General features: G+C 42.1%; 1 protein-coding gene across 6 annotated transcripts in view; it reads right to left on the reverse strand.

Moving 5' to 3' along the window:
• PARD3 (par-3 family cell polarity regulator) overlaps positions 1–25200 on the reverse strand; it is a 770287-nt gene that overhangs the window by 607494 nt on the left and 137593 nt on the right. Inside the window, exon 1 of one of the 6 annotated variants that reach the window (XM_061585587.1) lies at positions 14161–14277. The exons of the other annotated variants lie outside the window; for them this stretch is intronic. Within the exon in view, the coding sequence (XP_061441571.1) occupies positions 14161–14262 (102 nt within the window). The 5' untranslated portion in view covers positions 14263–14277. Of the gene's footprint in view, positions 1–14160; positions 14278–25200 lie in introns of those variants that run through there. 6 annotated transcript variants of the gene reach the window in all.

Genomic DNA, 25200 nt, shown 5'->3' on the forward strand with positions numbered 1-25200 from the left:
AAAGGTGAAGAACCACTATTTCTGGGCTTGTTGTAGATAAACAAAGTTTATCCTACATCAACCAACCAAGGCAAGAAATCCAACCTGTTATTCACCATCTCAGATCACTAATACATTTGCAAGGTTTTCTGAAATTACCATATAAGTGTTTCATGTGTTACACCTGTGCACACACATCACCTGCCTTCTACTCCTAGAGGGGAAGATAATAGACTGCAATTGGTCCCTCTAATCTACTACTTCAGAAAAATCCACCCCCTGAAATGACTGTGCTTATAGAAACTACAGTTAAGAAAGCCAGAACAAGGCTAGCTAGGTATTAAAGTTTAAATGCCTTTATTACATCATCATGCAATATACCAATCATATCCATTCATTGCACACCTACTAGCATGGTACTAACTCCAAAGATTAATTGAAAAGTCACCTGAACCAACAAGTTGCCAAGCAACCAAATGGCCTGTACTTAGAGGCCTACAATGCCTCTCCTGTCTTCAGCTTGCTCTCGCTACCTCTGTTGCCCCAAATTCTTAGTACGAATAAAATGGCTTGGGAAGGAGACAGCAGCAAAGCCCATTATGAGCAGGTCTGAGGGGTTTGGGTCTGACTCATAACATGGTATTTTTTTAAATTCCAGTCCCTGTGTTCTGAAATTCATTGTCACCACTCTTTGAAACTGAAGATATCCCTCTATTAGTTGTTGGTTAAGTTTCCCCAATCCAATACCTTCCAGATGTTTTTTTGAGACTACATCTCCCATCATCCCTGAGCATTGTCCATGCTGGCTGGGGCTGATGGGAGTTGCAGTCCAAAACATCTTGAGAGCACCAGACTGAAAAAAGCTGTTCATTATGATCCACAAAGGTCTATGCTTGATTACATAGCCATCAATATTCTGAAAATATGATAAACCACACAAAAATATTTAAATCTGTGATTATAATAATAGTGCTAAAAAGATACATAATGGGCTCCTTTGGGAGGAAGGGCGAGATACAAATAAAATAAATAAATACTCCTCAGATACCTTACTTAGGCCCTGAGGTACTGAACAACTACTACCCAGAAACTAATATCCCACTTTTGGGGTAAAGTGGTGGTAAAGATAGCAGCTGTTCAACCTACAGGCATGGTTGGATGAAACTGATTATCTAGACCCATTTCAATCTGGATTCAGACTTGGATTAGCACCAAACTGTCTTGGTCATCGTGGCTGATCACTTGTATCAGGAAAGAGACAGGGGAAGTGTAACCTTGCTGGGTTTTTTGGATCTCTTGGTGGCTTCTGATGGCATCCTCTTGAAGTGGCTCTGTAAGGTAGGAATTGGAGGCACGGTGATAGAGTGCTTCTGCTCCTATGTGCAGAACCATTTCCAGAGAATAGCACTGGGGATGTTTGCTCTGCCTTGTGGTGCTTATGTTGTGGGTTCATGTTGTGTCCCAAATACTCTTTAACATCTGTATGAAGCTATTGGGAGAAGCCATTCAAGGATTTGGGGTGAAGTGTCATCAGTATGCTGACGACAACCAGTTCTCTCTCTCCATTCCATTTGAATCAGATGAGGCAGTGAAGGTACTGAAGCAGTGTTTGGAGACCATAATGGGCCTCCAAAATGAAACTGAAACCAAATCCTGGTAAGATTCAGGCACTGCTAGTGGGCAGCTACCACATATAGGAAGTTGAGAGATGGCATTCTCTACTGGGTCATATTCCCTTTGAAGGTGTAATAGCAGCAAGTACTCCTGGATCCAGCTTTGTCAGTGGAGTACCATGTGGCCACAGTGCCAGAGGGGGGCTATTTTCAGGTGCAGCTAGTTTGCCAGCTATAGCCATTCCTTGACCAGGATTGCCTTGCCACAGTGATTCATGCCCTGGTAACTTTACATCTAGGTTACTATAATGCACTCTACATGGGGCTACCTTGAAGACTGAGTAGCAGCATGCAGCTTCCAAACAGTTATATTATTCCTATTCTCTATGATCTGCACTGCCTGCCCATTAACATCCAAACCCAATGTTAAAGATGTTGATATTGATTTATAAGGCTCTAAACACCTTGACATCCAAATACTTGATAGAATGCCTCTCCTGGTATGAATCAGTCTGAGTGTTGAGATCTTTGAAGAGGGCCCTTTCTCAGGGTCCATCAATGGATGTGGCCCAGCGGCAAGGTTCTTTTCAGTTGTGGAATTCTCCTTGTGGAATCCCCTTCCTCTTTAAGATGCATCAGGAATTCATTTAATGAAGACACTCCTCTTCACCCAGGCTTCTCTTGATATTGCTGTTTAATTGGGTCCCTGTAATCCCCTGAGTCCCTGAGTAGTCTATTAGAATGTTTCATCTTGCTCCCATTTTGAAGTTATGAGATGGTTTTGGAGATATTAATGTATTGTATTATTCATTGTTTGTTATGTACTTTTTATCTGTGAACCACAGATTGTAGCTTGGGATTGTAGCTTGGGGGTTCTCCTAGAACCATCTCTGTCACTTGAGGCTCAGGTAGACACGGTGGCACGGAGTTAGGTTAGTACTAAGTACTACTTAGGTTAGTAGCCCAGCTATGCCCCTATCTGAACAGAGATAATCTGGCTTCAGTTGTCCATGCTCTGGTAACCTCCAAGTTAATTACTGCAATACACTCTATGTGGGGCTGCCTTTGAAGACAGTTCGGAAACTGCAGCTTGTGCAAAATGCAGTGGCCAGATTGGTAACAGGGACCAGACAGTTCGAACATATAAAACCGATTCTGGCCCGCTTGTATTGGCTGCCTGTATGTTTCCGAGCCTGATTCAAGGTGCTGGTTTTAACCTATAAAGCCTTACACAGCTTGGGACCACAATACCTGATGCAATGCCTCTCCCGACACGAACCCACCCGTACACTACACTCAACATCAAAGGTCCTCCTCCAGGTGCCTACTCCAAGGGAAGCTCGGAGGATGGCAACAAGGGAGAGGGCCTTCTCAATGGTGGCCCTCAAATTATGGAATGATCTTCCTGACGAGGTGCACCTGGCACCAACACAGTTATCTTTTTGGCACCAGATCAAGACTTTCCTCTTCTCCCAGGCATTTTTAACAGCATTTGAATAGCATGTGTTTTAACTTGTCTATCGGTTTTTATGGGTTTTAATTTGGTATGGTTTAAATTTGTATACTTGTTTTTAATGTTCTTAATTCTTGTAAACCACCCAGAGAGCTTCGGCTATGAGGCGGTATATAAATGCAATACATAAATAAATAAACCACTCAAGATTTTGAATTAAAAGTTGTATATAAGTGAAAATAATAAATAAATACACGAAGAAGCAGGTGATTTGCAGAAATCTTCAGCATAACCTTTACAACATAAAGGAAGAAAAGGCACTGGCCCCTAGGCATAAATCCTCAAAGGAACACAGTTTTTAATAACAGTCTCAAGTGAGGCTGAGATTTTTTTTAAAAAAATGCATTTGATGTTCAAAAACATTCTTCAGAGGTGGCCATTTGTTATAGGCAAGAGTTTTATGTAGCTAGACAATATTTCTATGTGCTGCCACCAGTTTCCACAAGCTGCCCCACAAAATTTATCAAAAGCAGACCCCCAGCAGTGCCAGGAGAGGTGCAGCAACAGGGACATCTACAGAGCAGATAATCTTTCTTGCCATCTATTACTGCTCTGCATTCACTGCTGCCCACCCTGTAAGGAGAAGAGAGCCACCAGCGCATTCCTGGAGAAGAGACCCACCAGCTCATTCCTGGAGAAAGACTCCCCCACTCCCCCAGCTGATTTGCAACAGCTGGTTTTGAGGCCAAGACTTCTGGGCGGGGAGAGGGGATTCCCAGGGTAAAACAGCTGACCTTGAGCTGAGGCAGGGATTGTTTGTGTTTTATTTTTTATCTGCTGGACGGTGGATGAGGATTTTTTTTTTTTTTGGCTGAGGCAGTCAGGAGTTGCTATTGTAGTCTGTCATGTGCCTGGGAGCACGAATTTTGGACTGCTTTGATGTATTGGGAGGCTGGGAGCCCAATTCCAGTGGTCTCTTGTAAAAAGAGATAGGAGGCTGAATCAAGGGTGAACCAGCTGAGGGAAACTTCATCCTGAAGGCTGAAGTCTGGACCATGGCACAGACAGTTACAGCCTATGCCGTGTTCTGACCCTTTTTCCAGCCAAAGCTTTGGTGAGGCTATGCCATAATAAAACCCCTCTCACCCACAATTTAATCAAGGATGAGAATGCTGACCTGGCATGTATAACCAAGGCCTGGGTGGGGCAGCAGGGTGAGGTTAGCCTCTTCCAGTTGTGCCCACCTGGGTACTTGGTTCAGCACCAGGGTAGGCTTAAGGACTGGGAAAGGAGGGTTGCTGTGGTCTACAGGAATGTCATCTTGCTCTCCAGCCTCCCCGTATGTCTGAGAAACAAAAGGGAGTGTTTGTGCCTTGCATTAGCCAATGAAACAGATTCAGGACTCTGTTGGTGTACCATCCACCCCGGCGCCCAACAGTCTTCCTACCTAAGCTGATGGACATGGTCTCGGATGTGGTGTTAAGGGCCCCAAGAACGGTTAGTTTTGGGCAATATCAACATTCATGTCAAATCCATTCTGTCTGGGGTGGCTCAGGACTTTATGGTCTCCATTACAACCACAGGGCTGTCCCAACATGTCATCGGGCCAATACATGTAGCAGGGCACACTCTGGATTTGGTTTCCTCAGGCAGGCAGGGAGAGGGCGATCTGAAGGTGGGGGCATTAAAAACAGTCCCTGTATTATGGTCAGATCACCTCCAGTACAGTGGCCTTTTCCCTCTGCAAGGGTGGGGGACTTATTAAGATGGTCTGCCCCCAGCGACTAATGGATTCTATTTCTTTTCAGAGGGCTCTACAGCGTTTTCCAATTGGTATGGCTCACTCTTCTGTAGAAGTCCTGGTTGATCTGCGGAATACAGAGATGACCCAGGCGGTTGCCACAATTGCACCTGAGCACCCTCTCCCAACTGGAAGAGCTCAGAGAGCAGCATAGTATACCCCAGAGCTAAGAGCAATGATGCAAGAAGGGAGACTGCTTGAGCACAGGTGGACAAAAAGTCCCAGCTAATGTACTCGAACATTGGCATGTGCTCATGTTTAGGCCAATTCAGTGACAATAACAGTAAAGAAAATTTCCTTCTCCAGCACCTCTGCATCCTCAGCTTGGAGTCCAGCAGAGCTGTTAAGGGTGGCTATGGGCTTATTATATACTGGCTCACTGTAATATGTTTGCTAAGCATGTTGAGGATAAAATTGCTTCAATCCACTGAGATTTGGACTCTATTGGTGGTGTTGATGATCAGGATGAGGTGTCTGGAGTGCTTTCTTGTCCGATGGCACTGGATAAGTTTCAGCTGTTGTGGCCTGAGGACATGGACAAGGTAGCTGGTTGGGTTTGTGTAACTGCTTGTGTCTTGGACCCTTGCCCTTAATGTCTGATAAAATATGGCAGGAAAGGGAAAGCTGGATGGGCCAGGGAAGTAATTAACGCTTCTCTCTAAAGAGTAGTCCCAGGCTGCTTGAAGGAGGCAGTAGAAAGACCACTCCTGAAGAAGCCTTCCGTGGACCAAGAAGCTCCTAATAATTTTATACCAGTTACAAATGTCCCCTTTTTGAGCAAAGGCCTTGAGAAGGTGGTTGTCAACCAGATCTAGGTATTATTGGAGGAGACAAATTTTCTAGATACATTTCAATCAGGATTCAGGCAAGGTTTTAGTACAGAAACTGCCTTGGTCACCCTGTACGATGACCTGTGTCAGGAAAGAGACACGGAGTATGACTTTGTTGATCCTCCTTTCCTCTTTCAGTAGCCTTTAAGACCATCAACCATGGTATCCTTTTGGGGTGACTATCTGAGTTCAGTACTGGGGGCACCACATTGCAGCAGTTCTGTTCCTACTTGGCCAGCTCCAAAAGGTGATTCTTGGGGATAATTGCTCAATTCCATAGGTTCTCCAGTATGGGGTCCCACAGAGGTCAATTCTGTCACCCACATTGTTTAACATCTACATGCAACTGCTAAGTAGGGACATATGGAGTTTTTGAGGATGGCATGCAACTCTATTTCTCCTTTTCATCTTCTTCAGGTGAGGCAGTGGATGTGCTGTATCAGTGCTTGGTTGTGATAATGGACTGGAAGAGGACTAATAAACTAATCCAAACAAGACTGAGATGCTGTTGGTGAGTGGTTCCTTTGACCGGCTGAGTGGTGTATGGCCTACTCTAGATGAGATCACACTCCCTCTGAAGGAGCAGGCTCATAGTTTGAGGTTCTCCTGGATCCACTTCTGTTGTTTGAGGCACAAGTGGCCTCAGTGTCATGGAGTGCCTTCCATCAGCTTAGGCTGGTGGCCCAACTACAACCCTATTTGGACAGAGATCTATCTGGCTACTGTAATCTATGCTCTGGTAACCTCGAGGATGGATTACTGCAATGCACTCTAAGAGGGGCCGCCTTTGAAAATGGTTTGGGAGCTTCAGTAGGTGCAGAATGTGGCTGCACAGTTGCTGATAGGTTCAAGGCATATAACACAAATTTTGTTTGGGTTATACTGGCTGCCCGTAAGCCTCCAAGCCCAATTCAAAGTGCTGTTTTTGACCTAATAAAGCTTTTTACAGCTCAGGACCCCAAAATCTTCTGGAACACCTCTCCTGACATGAACCTACCTAGACCCTTATATCTCCTTCTGATACCCTTCTCCAGGTCCCCCCTCTGAAGGATGCTCAGAAGGTGGTGATAAGAGAGAAGGCCTTTTCAGCTCTGCATCTATGGGATGCACTCTCCAGTGAGGTCTGTCTGGCACTTTCATTCATATTTTTGTGGTGTGAGATAAAGACTTATCTTTTTCCCCCAGGCATGTGATAGACTGAGAGGTTGTTGTATGTTATTAGTACACTGCCAAAGCTTTCTGTGGCTGTATGGGGTGGTGGTGGTGGTGTTTTTATGGTATGGTATATTCACTTTTGGTTTTAACAATGTTGTAAATCATGTGGAGACCTTCAGGTACAAACAACTAATAAATCAAATGAATTATTATTGTTAGAGTACTACATTTCAGCAACTTCCAAAACTTCAGCCAGTCAGGCTACATACAGGTCCCACTGATGTCAACAGGGCCAGTGACAAATGGTAAAGTCTGTTCTAGAGCTATTCCTTAACCTCTAATCTCTTTAAAATTCTTTCTACAGTTTTACTATGAGTGCTGAAAGTGAACACAACTCTAAAAGCATATTTCCTGACTAATTTGTCAGATAACTTGAAGCACATCCCTATGTCTACTCAGAAGCAAGTCCCACTAGGTTCAATAGGGCCCATCCCCAGCAAAATATGTAACAGGATCACAAACTTAGACTATTATTTCACATCAGCTATACTGTAAAACACAGAAAGTACGCAATCGATAGATATACACACAACTTAAAGTAAAACAAACGCACAGAGTATTTAGTCAATAAAGCATTTTCTTGGGTGTATAGGCAAGAAATTAACCTCCTCCTGTGTCTGTGTGTTTTCAGGCATTAATGAATGAGCTTGCTCAAGTGCATCAATTCTCACTTTGCTGTCCTCAAGGCGAAATTTGTTGTTTTCCTCATAAATTCTTAAGAGAATCTCTGAAAACTTCCCCCAGGGTGGAATTTTGCTGCTTCATAGTTTCTGCCTTCTTGGAGACAAAAGTACACGCGCGCGCACGCACACACACACACACACACACACACACACACACACAGGAACCAAAACAGATACTAACCAAGAAACAGCAGAAAGAAAATACTATTCTTCTAAAGAACACACTATAGTGAAAAAGACAGGAGAGTAAAATGTTATGCAAACACACCCCTCTCATTATTTCGCAAAAACCCTATTGAAACGTTTCCCTGGTGACATGGTTCCTGTAGAAAAACTATTTCAGCACGGTATCCCCCACAACAGCAGCCACACGAGTTGCACAAATCACATGAGTAGCTCCCTGGCAAGCATCTCAATCTGAGACTTCTGGCATTGTGGTATATTTATTACTTAATTTATTTTCTAGGGTGCCCTTCAATATAAACATTTTCAAGCTGACTTATAATAAGGATTAAAAAAAAAGATGCAAGCAACATCAGCAATGAAAACCAAAGCAGCAGGTAAAAGCTGTGCAAAACAGAATGACAGAAGCTGTTAAAAGTCCTGGGATTTTTTTTATTTTTAAAAAGGTCTTTGTTTGGCACTGAAATCACTTTAAAGTAGGTCCCAGACGAGCCCAAATTGGGGGGTCCATAACTGGGGTGCCACCTACCCATCACCTCTTACTTCATTTAAAATTTAGTCATGGGATAGGGAGACAACCAATGCCACTTGGGTGAATGGGATAAAATGTGGAATTTCTAAAGGGAATCAATAGCCTTGTAACCTTTGTATGCAAAGAAATTACACTCTAGAAGTTAAACAGGGGTAGCCAATATGATGTCCTCCAGATGTTATTGGACAATTCCCACATCCCTGACCATTGGCCATGCCGGCTGGGGCTGATGGGAGTTGTACTCCAGCAACATCTGAAGGGCACCATGTTGGCTACCCCTAAAGTATCAACAGAAAGTGGCTAGCATCCAAACCAGGAAAAAATAGAGGGCAAAAACCAAGATGCTATAAAAATAGGAATGCTATTTTTCTAGTATCTTGGCTTTTGCCCTCTATTTTTAGTCCTAAAGTATAGCACAACATGTCTATTATGGAGCAGGACCTTCAAGCTCAGGTGACAGTCACCTTGCCCCATTTATCCCCTGAATGCACTTGAACATTCAAGGAGGCAACTGAGAGACTTAACCCTTCCTCTTGGATTGCTTCTCATTCATCTTGAGAGACATGATGATACGAACAATTGCCTGACTGCTTATTTAACATGCAGAAGATAGCTAGGGAGGAATGAATATCCAAAAACACAAATGTGCAACAGTAATCTGCAAAAAGGTGTGAACAACACTGGAATGACTAATCTAGGTAGAAATAAATTGTCTCAGAATAACGATTTGAAACTAATCAGCTCTGGATCCTCAACTATGCAAAAGAAGTCCTTAAAATGATCACAAAGTAAATGGGGGGGGAACCAATGTATGAGAATGCACACATTTCACATCATTGCAGGCATATTGTTTATTCTAAGTTAAAAATTATGTTGTTGTTAGAGATGTCATTAAGAAACAGAATACAGTCACTTCCATAGGCAAATATTCTTGTCAAAACGAGCTTCAAGGTGGAAGGAGTCCTTGACAAAGAGGCCTCTAGTGGGTCTCTTCCTACTTCAGTGGATCTCTGGCCTTCCCAACAGCAACAGTGGCATCAAGCAGCCATTTAAATCTCCCACAATTTCACAGAGCGACACTACACCAAGGGCATTGTAGGAAATTAAAATGGTGGCCCACCTCTTCTGTCACCTGAGAAGTTCATGGCAGAAGGCCCAAGATAGGCATTACATCAGGGGTCCCTCCTAGAATACTGGGGTCCTGATAGCTGCCTGTTGATGAAGCCAGGCCTGGCCCCTCCTGAAATTTTGCAAGCAGCATCACTTAGAAGACAGCCTACGTTGACCAGATCAGGTATCCCATTTCTGTACACACACATGGCCACCAACCTCCAAGGAGGAGTACTGATATGGAGGGATAGGGTGGTATGGCAACAACTTGTTGGATGGGAAAAGGGCATTTAGCATCTCCCTCTTTCTCCACTCCCATCATTCCTGGAAGAAAACGTTACTGGCACGGGAGAGAACAAAGGAATCTGAGTCCCTTGAGCAATCACACTGACCATTGAACACTTCCTTCTCCAAGTTGTTTCAATGTTTCATTGGATTGTCAAGGGCTCAGACTGATTTTCAGGGACAGCAGCCTAACTACTGGCAGGGCAGTGTGTATACTGTGATTTCACAGAAATGCAGAAAAGCCACAGGATATGGTAGTGGGTTTCCCCTGAAAATTTTATTTCTTAATAACACCAAGTTTCAAATGCTTGAAAGTGTGCAAGTCTAGGCCTGCTGAAGTCACAGAGGCCAGAGATGGCAGAACAAAATTGCCCGTGATTGGAGGTCAGGCTCCAGTGGGAGTACCTGCTCCTTGCATCTATATTTTCTAGCAAAACAGTTTTTTAAATGACACTATGCAAATTAGAGGGGAAAATGCTAATTTGTTTAATTTGCATGATTTACACGGAATCTGGTGTACAATTTCAATTTTTATTTTAACACTGTGCAAAACTAGGGGAGAAATGCTAATTTGTTTAATTTGCATGATTTACACAGAATCTGGTGTACAATATCAATTTTTATTTTTTTAGCACAACTCCCATTATGTCAGATACATCTCCATGGCAAGTATAGGAAACCAAGGGTTTCTTCAAAAGGCTTCCTGTCTCCACTACCTAAGCTGGATAGGACCTGCAACAAAAATGCTGCAGTGTGAAGTGCTCCTCTTTTCAGGGATCCAATTACTCTGGTTTTCTCCTTCCCCCTGTAGTTTTACATCACACAATCAGTCAACATTCCTTGCCAACTGAGTATTGCACTGTTTTGTGGTGCCTCCCCTTAGGATTTATTTCTAGATATTTTTTTACTTCTGCAGACTTTGGGGTTCCCAAAAGCCTGGTTATGCCTACTCTCTCTTCTGTGTGAACGGTGCTGTTTGGGCCACATAAAAATTAATATTAGTATGTATAATGATGCATGTTATATTTCTGTTCTACTGCTTGTCATCTCAACCTACAAGATTATATCATCTCCATATTTAGTCATTGTGACCACAGTTTAAAAAGCAAGGAAATCCAGTCAAAATTATCATTTTCAATGAACGCTCTGAGAAACATTCAGATTCCTTTCTGCTGAATAATTTTTGAAACTTTGAAGGTATCTAAAGTGACATGACTAGCCTCAAGAGGAGAGCTGAGGTTTGGCCTTTTAAAATTTTTGTGTGTGGGAAAATTCATTGCAGCTGAGAAAGATCTTGCACAAATATCTGTCATTAGAACAATTTCTTCCTCTGCCCAGTTTGTGAGAAGGGAAACTCAAACATGTGGTCCGCAGTTCCTCCATGCAATCATCTCTTTCCAACTCAAGTTGCATGAGAGTTGTTGACTTCTTCACTCAACATCTTGTATTATTTGGTTAAATTTCCCAGGGCAGAACATTTTCCATGCTCGATGTCCACACATGCAAGTGGTTTTTCTATCCTACTCATTCAAATATTGCAGAGAACGGCCAATTGGCATCTCATGGACACGCTATGATTTCACAAAGAAATCTGAGTAAGTTTTGAAAAAGCCACCCACACCACAGAACTCATAACTGCCACCTCCAAAAAAAAATCACCACCACCTCTCAGCATTGGCAGCTATTAACTGCTGCTTTCCTTCGTAAAAAATTATCAGTCAAAAAATAAAAATAAAAATGAGATCAGGTCATGTTTCTTGCTTCCTTGACATAGCCAGTTTAAAAAGAACAACACCTCGGCCTAAGACTCAGAACACTACAAAATTCTTAGGTGTATAATGTAAGTTCACCATCCAAGCAATTTTGCTAAAGCTAAGCAGGCCCAGAACTGTCTGAAAGCCCTATGGACAACAGAGAAATTGCATAGAATTCTAACTAACAAACAAACAAAATCTAACTTTAGGGATCACTCGCCACTTGTAAAAATGCCTTATACCATAATTAGAGCAAAATGGAGGAATACTTAAGATCTTTAAGCATTAAGAGTGACAGTGGGGTATAGTGGTTAGAATGTCTGTCTTGGCTTAATCATAAACCACACTGGGTGATTTGGGGCCAGTGGCAGGCTTTCAGCCTAATGTAATTCACCAGGCTGTTTGTGAGGATAAAATGGGATAACCTTCACATATGATACCCTGAGTATGGTAAGAGAAAATGCAGGATATATACATTAAAAACCAATAATGTAGAAACATTTTTAAAAAGCTTGCTTCTCAGAGATAATATATTTATACAAAAAGCCCTGAATATTTCCTAACTTTTTGTTCTGTTTTTGTTCCATGCCTGTGGGGAAATTCTAATGATGCTGTTTGAAAGAACACACTCCATATAGTGAATGCAGTCCCTATTTTTCTTGTAATTTAACAAGCACAAGGGGGTCCACTCTGCTCTTACCTATCAAGCATTTTCTCAACGTTTTTAAAGGGCTTGTTGTAACTACCTCCCCACCACAATGCTCTCAGACACCTAAGCATGCAAAGGTTAAGTTAATATGATCTTCCAATGACTCTAGCTGGAGGGGGAAAAACAGTTTCAGTAAGTGCAATTCAGCTGGGATTTAGTGTACCAAGTACAGGATTAAAAACAAAATCCATCATATCGGAATAAGAATGAAAGATGTTTACTTCCACAACATCCGTAACTTAATGGCAGATAAGGAGGGACAGGGGGTTGCTTGATTATTGGCACCCATTATCATAGCCTCCATTAGATGGGAGGACAAAATGATTATTATGAACAGCAATGAGCATCCCTTAAAAGACAACTTGCTCACTACCTCTGAGTTGGGAAAGGACCAGAAGTCAGTGGTGGAGCATCTGCATTGCATGCAGAAGGTCACAGGTTCAATCCCTGGTGTCTCCAGGCATGGCTGGCAGATAATCCTCTCTGAAACCCTGGAAAGCCGCTACCAGTCAGAATAGACAATATTGAGCTAGAATGACCAATGGTCTGACTCAGGCATCTCCCTATGCTCCTCTAAAAATGTGCAACTACAGGGAAGGGCCTGGTGCAACGAAAGGTGCACACTGCATTCACAAAAGTGAAGCCCAGGGACTGGCTAACATCTAGCTGAATGTGTCTGCAAGGATAGTGGTGTTCACCTGAAGAGTGGAAAACTCAAGTAGGTCACACTGTCATCACCATCATTATTTTGAGAAAGGGAGAGGGAGAACAACAGTGATAGACCAGATGACAAAGAAGCCATAGCTTTCTTAAGTTCTGTAGGTGGGAGAATTTGGCAGCTGCAGCTTTGTTACAAAGAAGCTAGAAAAGCTACTCCAACCCAAATGGCTCACGGTGGGTGAGAACACCATTAAGCAGCATTCCAGCAGGTCCTCTGTTTATGCAATTCTTCCTAACCCAGGAAATGACATTACGTCATGGTGTAGTCTCATTCTGCAAGGGGTAGGAGAAGGCACACCCTCCCAAACTTACTCCAAACTCCCAAACAATAGCCAAGATAGCTCCACTAGTTTTGCAACCTGCAAAAGGCCATAAAAAAGCAGGGCAACTATTTTGGCCCAGTATTGGAACACAGCAATGAGTGTAGATATGTAGGTGTTTCTCAGCTGTCTATACAGAAAATTCTCCTTGGATGCAGAGAGTTTTAAAACTATCAGCACAACAGACAGTATAAACAGCACAGAGTGGAAAGGTAAGTCCTATCCCAACTCAGGAACATCAAGTGGTTCTCATTAGATACAAAAGCGTTTACAATTACAATTAAGAACTGTCTTGTTTTCTGTTCTGTTTTAATGCAGTCATGTGCATGGGATTATTTGGTAGCAGACACCCAACCCCTCCATCAAGTGCAACATTTCAACAGCAATGTTTCAAAACAGAGTGATTTCTTAAATTGTTTTCTCTGGAACAATAAGTGCACACGGGGGGGGGGGTACAGAGTCATAAAGCTTCAACTGTCCTTAGAGACTAATTAAAATTTGGAAAGCACGTTAATCGTTTAACTGTATACCAAAGTTATATTCCGTCCTCCTTGTGGGGAAGACCAGAACAACACACATCTAGGCCTACATTTAAAACATCTATCCTACAAAGACAGTGACAGGCAAATCAATCCTAAAAACAAAAAGTACATAGATTTCTGCCATCTTCCTTCAACAGTAGATTTTGAATATATCTCTAAACAGGAATTGGAAGTTCTATGCTTCACAATGCATCAGTTCTGTATTTGCGTTCTTTTAATGTCTATTCTAGATTTCAAAATCTTACTGTGTCTTAACGCCTTGGAATTCCTATATCCACAACACATTTGCAAAACAAAAGGGTGGGGGTTGGGAGAGAGCAGAATTAATTTTCACTACAAGTTGAATGCAGGACTGTGTGGGTGTAACTGCTTATTACATGGATGGCATCCTGATGATAAACAAATAATTCAAACCACAAACTTACACTGACCTCTGCTGAGCATTTAGAGTATAGTACATTCAGGAAAACAAAAGCAGAGGAACACACTAGCCTTTTCAGTCCGACTACAGCAGAGGGAATATCCTTAAACATATGGGAAAATCTGCACCAAGAGATGCAAAATTTAAGGGAGTATTTCTGTTCTGGTTGCAGTTAGTAGTGCAGTGCTAACTACACAAGGCAAGAAAAGACTCTCAGGTGGCTCCTATACCTTTAAGGGTTTCAAGGACAGAATTTCATCTAATGCAGCTTTTCCCACTTCAATGATGCAAAAGTTTTATATGTTGGGGGGGAAATGCCTATTCAGCTCTTAAAGATGTAGGAGATCCCTCGGAGGGACCATTTTAGATGCAGCAGCAGTTTGAGCCAACCACAGTTTGCCATGATGACTGAATGCTGCAAACCGTAGTTTGCCTCTCAACTAAAATTCAAAAGCACAGTTTGAACTGGTTTTTTATTTTCATGCTCTGGCTTCGAAATAAACAATTGTTTGTGCACACCACAAATGACCTGATTTGGCTGGTTGCAGCTAAGTATCGTTTGCTCAAACCAAGGAAGAAGAGAGATGAGGGAAATTAGAGAACAAGAGGGGAAGGGGAAGAAAGAACATGAAGTCCAAAGTTCATGACAATCAGAGCCTGATTAGTACAGCTGAACCAGCCCAGATTTTGAATCTCTCCCCTCCCCATCTATTTTCCTGTAGTCCCATGCAGGCTGTTACCAGGCTAAGGTGAAAATGGTGATGATGGAGGGGAGGGAAATAAAAGAAAGGGAGGTCACTTCTCATCTTTTGCCTCAGAAAGAGAAGGAGCAAAAGAGGTGGCAGTTGAGGATTCCACCCTCGCACTCACAGTCTACTCCCCCCTTCTTCCTCCCCCATTGCAGGACACCCTCCCTTTGGTGTAAGGGGACAGGAGGGAGGAGCGAGGGCAAGAAGAGGAGTGGGACCATGAGCATTTGTTTTGAGGGCTCGCTGCTGTCACAGGTCACTCAGAAGAGGAAGAGAGAGAAAAGCAAGCACCTAGAATGGACATGCAGCCCACTTTACTCCAACACTCCCTCCCTCCCCCCACACCTGTCCCGAGCACCCTCCTTCCCATGTGGTTGCTCCTCTTCACTCTTCCAGCTGCCACCTCTTAGTACCTCTCTACTGCCTTCTTCTGACCCACCGAACCTTTTCCCCACCCACAACTTGACACACCTTTCCTCCTTCTAACCTTGCCCCCTCCCTTCACATTACTTCTCTCTCTCTCTCCCCCTCTCTCTCTCTCTCTCTCTCCTTTCTCTGCCCACACGCACTTGCTTGCCCCCATCCCCGGTGCCCAAGTTTGCTCCTATTTTGATTGTGCCCATAGGCTTGCATGAACCTCTCTCTTCTGCCTCTGTTTCTCTGCCTGCATGCAAATGTTGGTGTTGGCTAGAGGAGCAACAATTAGCATGTGAGGGTTGAGAAAATTTTTGACGTTACAGAGGGGGTCCTGTTGTCATAAAGGTTGGGAAACCACTGCTCCAGAGCAAGGATTATAACTAGTAAAATGGGATTCTCCCGTCTCCTGCGCTGTCATTAAAGCCGCTCCAGATGGATGGAGGAAACCCCAGAACAGATCTGGAGGGGCACAGGGGAGGAGAGGGGAAGATGATTCCGTCACCACAAGGATAAATCCTTGCACTAACGAAATGTTCAACATAGTGCTATGTTGAATAAACCCGTAACATACATAAGAACATAAGAGCAGTGCTGATGGATCAGGCCAATGGCCCATCTAGCCCAAAATTCTGTTCTCCCAGTGGCCAACTACATGCGTTTGGGAAACCTACACACAGGATGAGTGTCCTTACTTTTGAGGTTGCTGGAGAGCATTTGTGAGTGTCCCTTTTTTCATTCTACAAATCATCTCACCAGTGCTCTGCACTCTGTGGCCTCCCCAGGAGCTCACACTTCAATCAAAGCCCAAAGAAAAACATTTTGAGGTAACTCCTTCAGATAAGGAAGTATGGGCAGCCAGGGAGGCTGCAAAGTGCTTGAAAAAATATTACTGGAGAGAAAAAACGCATATACTCCACAGGAGGCTCAGAGGGTGACAACACAAGAAGTGTGGTCCCCAGATGTGGAATACTCTCCCCACGGAGGCACACCTGGTGCCTTCTTTATCCATCTTTAGGTGACAAGCAAAGACATTTCTATTCACTCAGGCCTTTGGCTGTTAACATGGGCTATTTTAGTTATTCCTTTTTATTTGCATTTTACATGCTTATATTGTATATTTTTAAATCTGTTATAAGTCACCTAGAGACTGTTTGGTATGAGGCCACTAACAAATGTAGACAACATCAGAGCTTGGAAGATTACTTTTAAAAAGTAATAAATTACAATTACAGCTGCATGGCCAAAAAAATTAGTAATTACTGTTACAATTACAATTGCTCTGAAAGTAACTGATTACTTTACTTTTCCTTCAAAGTAATCAGTACAATTACATTTCAGTTACTTTAAAAACCGCCTACAAGGTGCTGGCCTTGGCTGCTGCACATCTAAGTAGCCTAAAACAACATTAAAAATAAGCACACACACACAGAGGGTAGTAGAATAATATTTTTTATTCATAAGATAGCAATGGTGGTCTCTCCGCTGGTAAGGGTGGTGGGGAGGGAGGCAGAGGCCATTACTCTGATCTTTGCACATCAAACAAAGTGCAACCCCACCCTCCACTCAGCCAGCAAGCATAATCTCTCTCACTTAACCACCTCCCAGACCCTGCCCCGCCACCAACTAAGGAACACTCACTCAAGCAAACATTTTCCCCTGAGATGCAAAAAAGTTAAAATACTGCAAATGCAACACAGTAGCCAGAGAGGGTGGTGGAGGCCACTTTGTGTGCCAAGTGCAAACACAGTATTCACACACACACACACACACACACACACACACACACACACACACACACACACACACACACACACACACACACACACACACACACACACACACACACACACACAGTCATCTTTCACCTCCACAGTTCTTTATCTCCATTCTGCTGCTGCTTCCTTCTCCTCCTTTATCCATGTCCTTGACCTCCGGATCCTTTTTCCCTCCACTCCATTCTTCACCACCACTATCTGTTTTTTAAATAATTGTTTTCTCCACTCCACCCCATCTCACTCTCCTCCCCCTCCCTTGTCGCCTCCTACCCATCCACAGAGCATGAGAAAAGAGCGACACTGCACAGAAGCCCAGTTTGAGACACATGATTTTCATCCACAAATCAGAGGACCAGAAGACTTCCCCTGTTCCCCCCTCCAAGTAATGCCCAAAAGTAATTCTGGAAATGTTACAATTACTCCACAAAAGTAGTAAAAATTACTCCTAGTTCTATTACAATCAAAATGTAAAGGAATTACCCACTCGTTACTCAAAAAAAGTAATGAATTACAAGTAATTCGTTACTTGTAACTAGTTACTTCCAAGCTCTGGACAACATCAACAACAACAACCCACCCTGGGCCACCTTGCAATGATAACATAAGCTCAAAACCCCACACTAACTGAAAATTTAAAGAAATTCTTAACTGCCCTGAGAATGAGGCAGAAAAGTTAAAGTCTTTCGCAGAGGAAGAAACCCTTTGAGAACTGAAGAACAGATTTCAGCATAGCATTAATGTTTACAGAAGACATTTGTTGAATTTTTTTTTATTATTTGTGAATGACCTAATGAAATCATTGGCCATTTTTTTCCATTCCAAGATCTAACTTCACCTAATTGTATGGAATAGGTTGCCAGACTGATTTTGCCTATAAATCTCAAGTTGTGCATCTCTGCAAGGCCACCCATAGCGCATAGGAAGCAGCTGCTGTCATGGACCAAGACAGCACTTCAAAGGTTACAATTAAGGAAAAATGTTATATTTAAATCCACCATTACACTGTTTTCAAGGGTGTCCAAACAATGCCACATTTAGTTAAACACATTTTATGCCAGTGGATTCAGTTTCAGCCACAGCTCTTCTATTTCATACTATCTGGGGTTTAAATAAAGCTTGCATTTAATTCTCCTGCCTGTTTCTTTTTTCCCTATTGAGAAAAACCAATATAAAAATAGAATTCTTTCTTATATTGTGTAAGACAGATATTTCTAAAGAATATTTATGAAGGCAATTGCACACTTTAAAAAAAGAGCAGAGTTTAATCTGCAGTTTTAGGAAAACCACCTGACTATAATTATCTTATTAGAGGCAACAATGGCTGTGATTCAGAATGTGATAGGTGCAGCAAAAAAAAAAAACAACCCCACACTTTTGAAACATTATTTTGCAGGTGAAGTGAGTACTTAACACCTTTCTCTTCCAACATACAAGATTGGCAGGGCATTTTCCACATGTGGTTTAGCTGATCTGAGATTGCGGTCAGCTTTCAGAGTCAAAGCACATGGGCAGAACTGTAGCAAGCACCTTTAAAAAGAATGCTTAAAAAAAAACAGTTCTGCCTTGTAATAAGCCAGTACACATGATCACGTCAGTCATGCGGTGAATTTTTTTCAGGTTGCAGAAGGGCAATCACTGTGCTCCTTACACCTCCCTGCATATACAAAATTAGTATACAATAGACAAAGAATTCCAGTTTTGTCTCTTTCCTAATATGCTAAGTGGGAGGAGGAGGAGTTGTTGCACAGGAAATGATTCAAACATATTATTCCCACCCACCCACCCACTCTGTAGGAAACTGTGCCTTGTAATAGCAGTTACTGTGTATTTTAACCCACAGTAAAAAAAAGAATGCAGATTTGGAGTCTGGAGAATACTATTTACTACAGAAAAGGACAATAAATAATTTGTACTGGAAAAACCTAGGCTGTCAATCTGCTGGCCAACTTCTCACAGACTAAAGCAGGGGTCGCCAACATGGTGCCCTTTGGATGTTCTCAGACTACAATTCATCCCTGAACTTTGACTGTGTTGGCTGGGGGTGAATGGATCTCTGAGTCCAACATCAGGAGGGCACCATGCTAGCTACCCCTGGACTATACCTGGGAGATACTTTTTAAATCATTCTGCAATATGATTTGAGATTTGAAAAACAGTCCTAATATGTTCTCCAAGTGAAGCATCCATACTCTCTATAGAGCATGATCTCTTTTTTTATTATTTAAGTGTACTAGACCCTTGCCCCTCCTGGCTCATTAAAAAGGCTGGAGGGAGGGACTGGGAGAGTGGGTAAAGCGAGTAGTTGGTGCCTCTTTACAGCAAGGCAGGGTCCCAACATGCCTGAAGGAGGCAGTTGTAAGACCCCTACTGAAAAAACCTTCCCTGAATCCCACCGTATTGAATAATTATCAACCAGTATCTCATATTCCATTTCTGGGCAAAGTACTGAAGTGTGTGGTGGCGTCTCAGCTCCAAGGGTTTCTAGATCAGTCAGATTATCTATATCAATTTCAGTTTGGCCTTGGGTTATGGTAATGGGTTGGAGATGGCTTAGGTCACCTTGGTGGACAACCTTTGCCGGGAACTGGACAGGGGAGTGTGTCCCTGTGGGTTCTGCTGGACCACTCAGCAGCTTTTGATACCAACAACTATGGTATCCTTCTGGGCCATCTCACTGGGATGGGACTTGGATGTACTGTTTTACAGTGGCTCCATTCCTTTCTGGAGGGACGAGCCCAGAAGGTGGTGCTTGGGGATTCCTTTTCAATATCTTGGTCATTGGCCTATAGAGTCCCTCAGGGTTCCAACCTGTCCCCCATGCCATTTAACACATAAATGAAACTGCTGGGAGAGGTTGTCCGGAGTTTGGGGCGTCTGGTGCCAAGCAGTATGTGGATGACCCCCAACTCTATTTCTCCTTTCCACTTAAATCTAAAGAAGCTGTTTCAGTTCTAAACCAGTGTCTGTTGTCAGTAATGGATTGAATGAGGGCAAACAAATGAAAGCTTCATCCATCCAGTCAAAGGGCAGATCAGGGAACAGAGATTCAACCTGTGCTGGAAGGGGTTACACTCCCCCTGAAGACACAGTTCACAGTTTGGATGCACTCCTGGACTCAGCCCTAGGCCTGGATGCTCAGGTTTCAGCAGTGGCCAGGAGTGCATCTGCACAGTTAAAATTAGTTAATCAACTGCATCCATTCCTGGAGAAGTTTGTTCTGGCCATGGGGACACATGCCTTAGTTACATCCTGTTTGGATTACTTTAACACGCTCTACATGGAGTTGCCTTTGAAATATGTTTGGAAACTTCAGCTAGCCGAAAGAGCTGCACCCAGATTGTTAACTGGCCAGATTGTTAAATGATCACAGGGAGCATACAAGTCCCTTGTTACAAAGGCTCTACTGGCTACCAGTTTGTTTCCAAGCACAATTTAGAGTGCTGGTTATGACCTATAAAGCCCTATATGGCTTGGGTCGAGGCTGTCTGAAGTACCATATCTTCACATATGAGCCTGTTTGAGCTCTAAGATCTTTGGGGAGGCCCTTCACAGATACATCTCGTGGGAACCTAGGAAAGGGCCTTCTCGATGGCTGCCCCAAGGCTCTGGAACTCCCTTTTTATGCTGGCTCCCTTCTTGCTGTCCTTCTGCCGGCAGGTGAAAACATTTCTATTCCGACAGGCTTTTGGGAATTGACTGCAAGGCCTTTTAATAGTGTGCTATTCTGCTTATCTTTTTTAATAGATGTGTTTTAAGTGGTTTTAATTCTATAGATAGATCAATTACATTTAACAGTAACTTTTTATATATTTTACCTGTATTTGTTTTAGTTTTTATAAGCCACCTTGAGTCCCAGTTTATTTATTTATTTGTTTGTTTGTTTGCTTGTTTGTTTATTGCATTTGTATGCCACCCCATAGCCGAAGCTCTCTGGGCGGTTTACAACAATTAAAAACATTAAAAACAAATATACAAATTTTAAAACACATTTTTAAAAAGCAATTTTAAATATAATTAATTAATTAATTAAGACAGGTATTCTAAAGCAGGAGTGAGAAACCTGTGGCCTTCCAAATGTTGCTAGACTATAAACTCCCATCATCCCTGATCACTGGCCATGCTGGCTGGGCTTGATTCAAGTTGGGGTCCAACAATATCTGGAAAGCCACAAGTTCTCTAACCTTGTTTTGAAGTGTGGTAGATATGTTTTGAACACATTTTCTGCATTCTGAGATATGTGTTTTCAAAGTAAAGAACATGTGTTCAGGACACTGCCATTTAGGGCCAATGGTCTCATGCTTGCTCTGTGGGGCAGATCGCAGTTTCTAGGAGGGAATTTAAACTAGGAAAGTGGCACAAGAAGGAAGAGAGGGTTAAAATGCTCAGTGCCACAGCCTTGATCAGAACTCCTCAACCATCAACGTTGCACTGACCTTTGCGGGGCGCACACAACAGATTCTGTTCATAGATCTTCCATAATACACCCAGTTTAGTGATCAGAAAGTAAGCCTGTCTTCAGTCTAAGATCTGCTGCCATTTAGAGTACTGGCATTCATAAAGCACCAAGTAAACCATGAGTGGCTTACTTTTTAAAAATAAAGTCATGTGAAACTGCAATTATGTCCTGGTAATTTAAACACATCTCCATCATCATCATCAGTGGAAATAATTTCAAAAGCAGAGGGGGGGAATCATTATCATATTTTTATCTCTTCATCTTTTCCCATATATCCAAATATATTTCCCCATTGCATTTTAAAATTAAACTGTTTCATTTTCATCTGTGTGCCCCAAGGCTTTAAACTTCACATTAAGAAGATATTTTAATACGTTGAGATGATACCCATGCTGTAGAGTCTTATTTCTTATTGAAAATGGTCATTAATATCACTTTATACCTCAGAGAGTACGATAGCAATTTCGTCGTAAAACACAACATTATTATCATCATCTCCCTAATAACATGAAAGTGTTTTAATCCTAAGGCCTTAAATGTGTAATGGTGTATCACCTGAGATAAGAAATGTTCTGGTCATTATTTAAATAGGAACATTTCCCATGTCTCCTATACCTCATTCAGTAATTGCTTGGCTCCTAACATAATTAATTTTTTCTCCCTTAAATTGCCCATGATATTTTTTTGAGATTCATTGGGAAGGGGGGTCTTGTGGGATGTTATCGTTGGTTTACTTCTTTCTGGCAAAATTATTTTTATTGTTTACGTTAATTCATTTACTTTTATATCTGGAACAACAATGCAATATCCTGGTTTTTATTAAAGGAGCAAACAAAGGCAAACAAACAAATGCCTAATAAAACAAGTGAAATTCTACCCTTCTTAGACACAGGTGCTGGTATTATCGAAGAAACATTACTCTGAGGTAGCCAAGGTGGCTCATGTCATGAGGTGAGTGGTCTTCAAGAGTTCAGTGAAATATCATCATCGTAATGGTTTATTTGTATGCCGCCTTTCCACAGTAATCTATGCTCAAAGATGCTCACAACATGAAAAAGTTACATAATTCACTGTTACAAACAAAATTCAAAAAATAAATTAAAGAAAATAACTTAAGAAATACATAATAAATTCAAACAATATGCATATAATTCGTAAAAAAGATCGACCACACACACACAAAAGTTTTTAAAATCTTCAACGTGCTTTTTCCTTTTTGCACACCAACTCCTGAATGAAGTGGCCAAAACTAACATCTTCAGCCACTGTTAATTTAAACATAAGGGGTGAGAACCCAGTTATTATATTCATATAAAAAGCTCAGAATTCATTGAAACAGCTTAAGAAAGTATACCAGGGGGTGGGGGTGGATGTTAATCCGTTTTATCACCACAACATTCCTGTAGGTTTATGTTAGGCTGAGAGACAAACCCAAGATGGTCAAACAGGAATTGAACCCACATCTCCCTAGATCAGGCATCAGGAACTCAAATTAATGTGCAGATTCAAACATGGCCTTCTCTGGAAACTGCACTCCTACCAGATTCTATGAGGTGGTCCAAGGATTTCCTTTAATAACAATTTTTAAACTCCCCCCCCCAAGGTTCTAGCTGTTGGGAATGGTCAAAAAGTGCAGCAGCTGCGGCACACCTTTTAAAAATGCGTCCAAAAATGGCTCCAGGAACGGCAAAACAATTGACCCCTCCCAGGGACAGTGTATGGATAAAATATGGCTGCTTCATATATCTATGGAGGCAGACATCTTGTTTTCCACACAATGACTCTAGGAAACGTCAAGCATCGCTGTACGGGGGGAGGGGAGCAATACTTTAAAGGAGGGATTAAATTGAAGTCCTCAGACAATGTTATAAACTTGTAAGGATTTTTCTCCTTAAAAAATTAATGAGAGGTTAGAATTCTGCACAGGCACATGAAGGGGGGATGGAATCGCCTTTCTTACTGGTCAGATGTGAAACTGACCTGGACCGAATTAAAACAGATTGGTCCATCCGTAAAAGATCCTTATGATACCCATACTTTCTCTCAAATTGCTTCTGGGCATCCCAGACTTTAGGGAAGTACAAAACCACATACAAGACAGTGAGCAAAGCAAAAAGATGTCACACACAAATTCAAATATGCTGAAACAGTGTCCTGAGAATTAGTTTGGCTCAGTCCTGCTTTTCAGATTTGTCATCTTAGCGCTTCACAACAAAGTAAACTGGCAAAAGCCCAGATGTGAGCTTCTAATAAAAAGATTTTATCAGAAGCATTTAGTAAAGCATATGGGCTATTTAAATTTCTGTTCTATTTAGGTACCTTCATGGAGCTGGGATAAGGGAAATTTACCAAGCACAGAATTGAAGCCTTGATTTTGAACACTAAGGGCTTTGGGAGATTTAATTTTCATTATATTGTAGCTTTGTATATTTATTTTCTTCTTCGCTGTAAATTGCAACATAAGCACTTCTACTATATTGTTCAGAGAGCTCTGTCACTATCATCTGTTTCAAAAGAAATCAGAGTTAATGTTGTATTAAGTCATCTTTGTCCACTGTGCTGAATGCTAAATTGACATTTTTAATCAAAAAGCAAAATAATGTTTTGCATTCCAATCCAATATCATGTTCTTTATGTTTATATATAGATTTAGATATAGGGTTTGCAAAGTAGAACAGCAGTCCCCCTTTAGAAGGGAGTGCTGAAGGGCAAGCTTGGAATCCTAAATGAAGAACAGAACCACTGGCTTCCTTTTCTTCAGAACAAGAACTCCACTATGTCAGCACTGCACTAACAAGCAGGATGTGTAGTGAGAACAAACATGTGAATAGTAAGAACCACCTATTTTTAACACCCAGACTCAAGGAGTTCCCATCTCATGAAAAATTGGTTTGTGTTTCTAGGTTAAGTGTTGACTCTCTGGTGTCATTAGTCCAGCAAAAGGGTTGCACTCAATCCCATGGCGTGTAAATGGCCAATAACCAAACACAAAATTTACTCAAAAGGACGCTTATTCCCAAGTACGTGTGCAAAGAGTTGCAGACTTACCTTGGAGGATTCAGGACAAACAAGAGAAAGTACTTCTTCACAGTGCGCATAGGTAAACCATGGCAATTGGAGGCAGTGATGAGCAGGGCTGTGGAGTCGGTAAGCCAGACCTTCGACACCGACTCTGCCTCCTCTATTTTTCTACTGTCCGACTCCGACTCCTTCATAAATGGCAAATGTATATTAACTAGTAATAACAAATTTACTGTAGTACAATGGTAGCACAAGGCATTTCATCACCACCACGTGAATCCAGAGTTAGGAAAAGTTACTTTTTTAAACTACAACTCCCATCAGCCCCAGGGATTGGGCTCGTGGGAGTTGTCGTTCAAAAAAGTAACTTTTCCAAGCTCTGGATTCATGTGGTGGTGATGAAATGCCTTGTGCTACCATTTTACTACAGTAAATTTGTTATTACTAGTTAATATACATTTGCCATTTATGAAGGAGTCGGAGTTGGAGTCGGTACATTTCTACCGACTCCGACTCCACCCAAAATTGCTCCTGACTCCGACTCCAACTCCACGACTCCGACTCCACAGCCCTGGTGATGACCACCAACCTGGACAGCTTTAAAAAAGGATTAGACAAATTCATGAAGGACA

Source organism: Rhineura floridana, chromosome 10 (assembly GCF_030035675.1).
Source record: "Rhineura floridana isolate rRhiFlo1 chromosome 10, rRhiFlo1.hap2, whole genome shotgun sequence".
NCBI classification, from domain to species: Eukaryota; Metazoa; Chordata; class Lepidosauria; order Squamata; family Rhineuridae; genus Rhineura; species Rhineura floridana.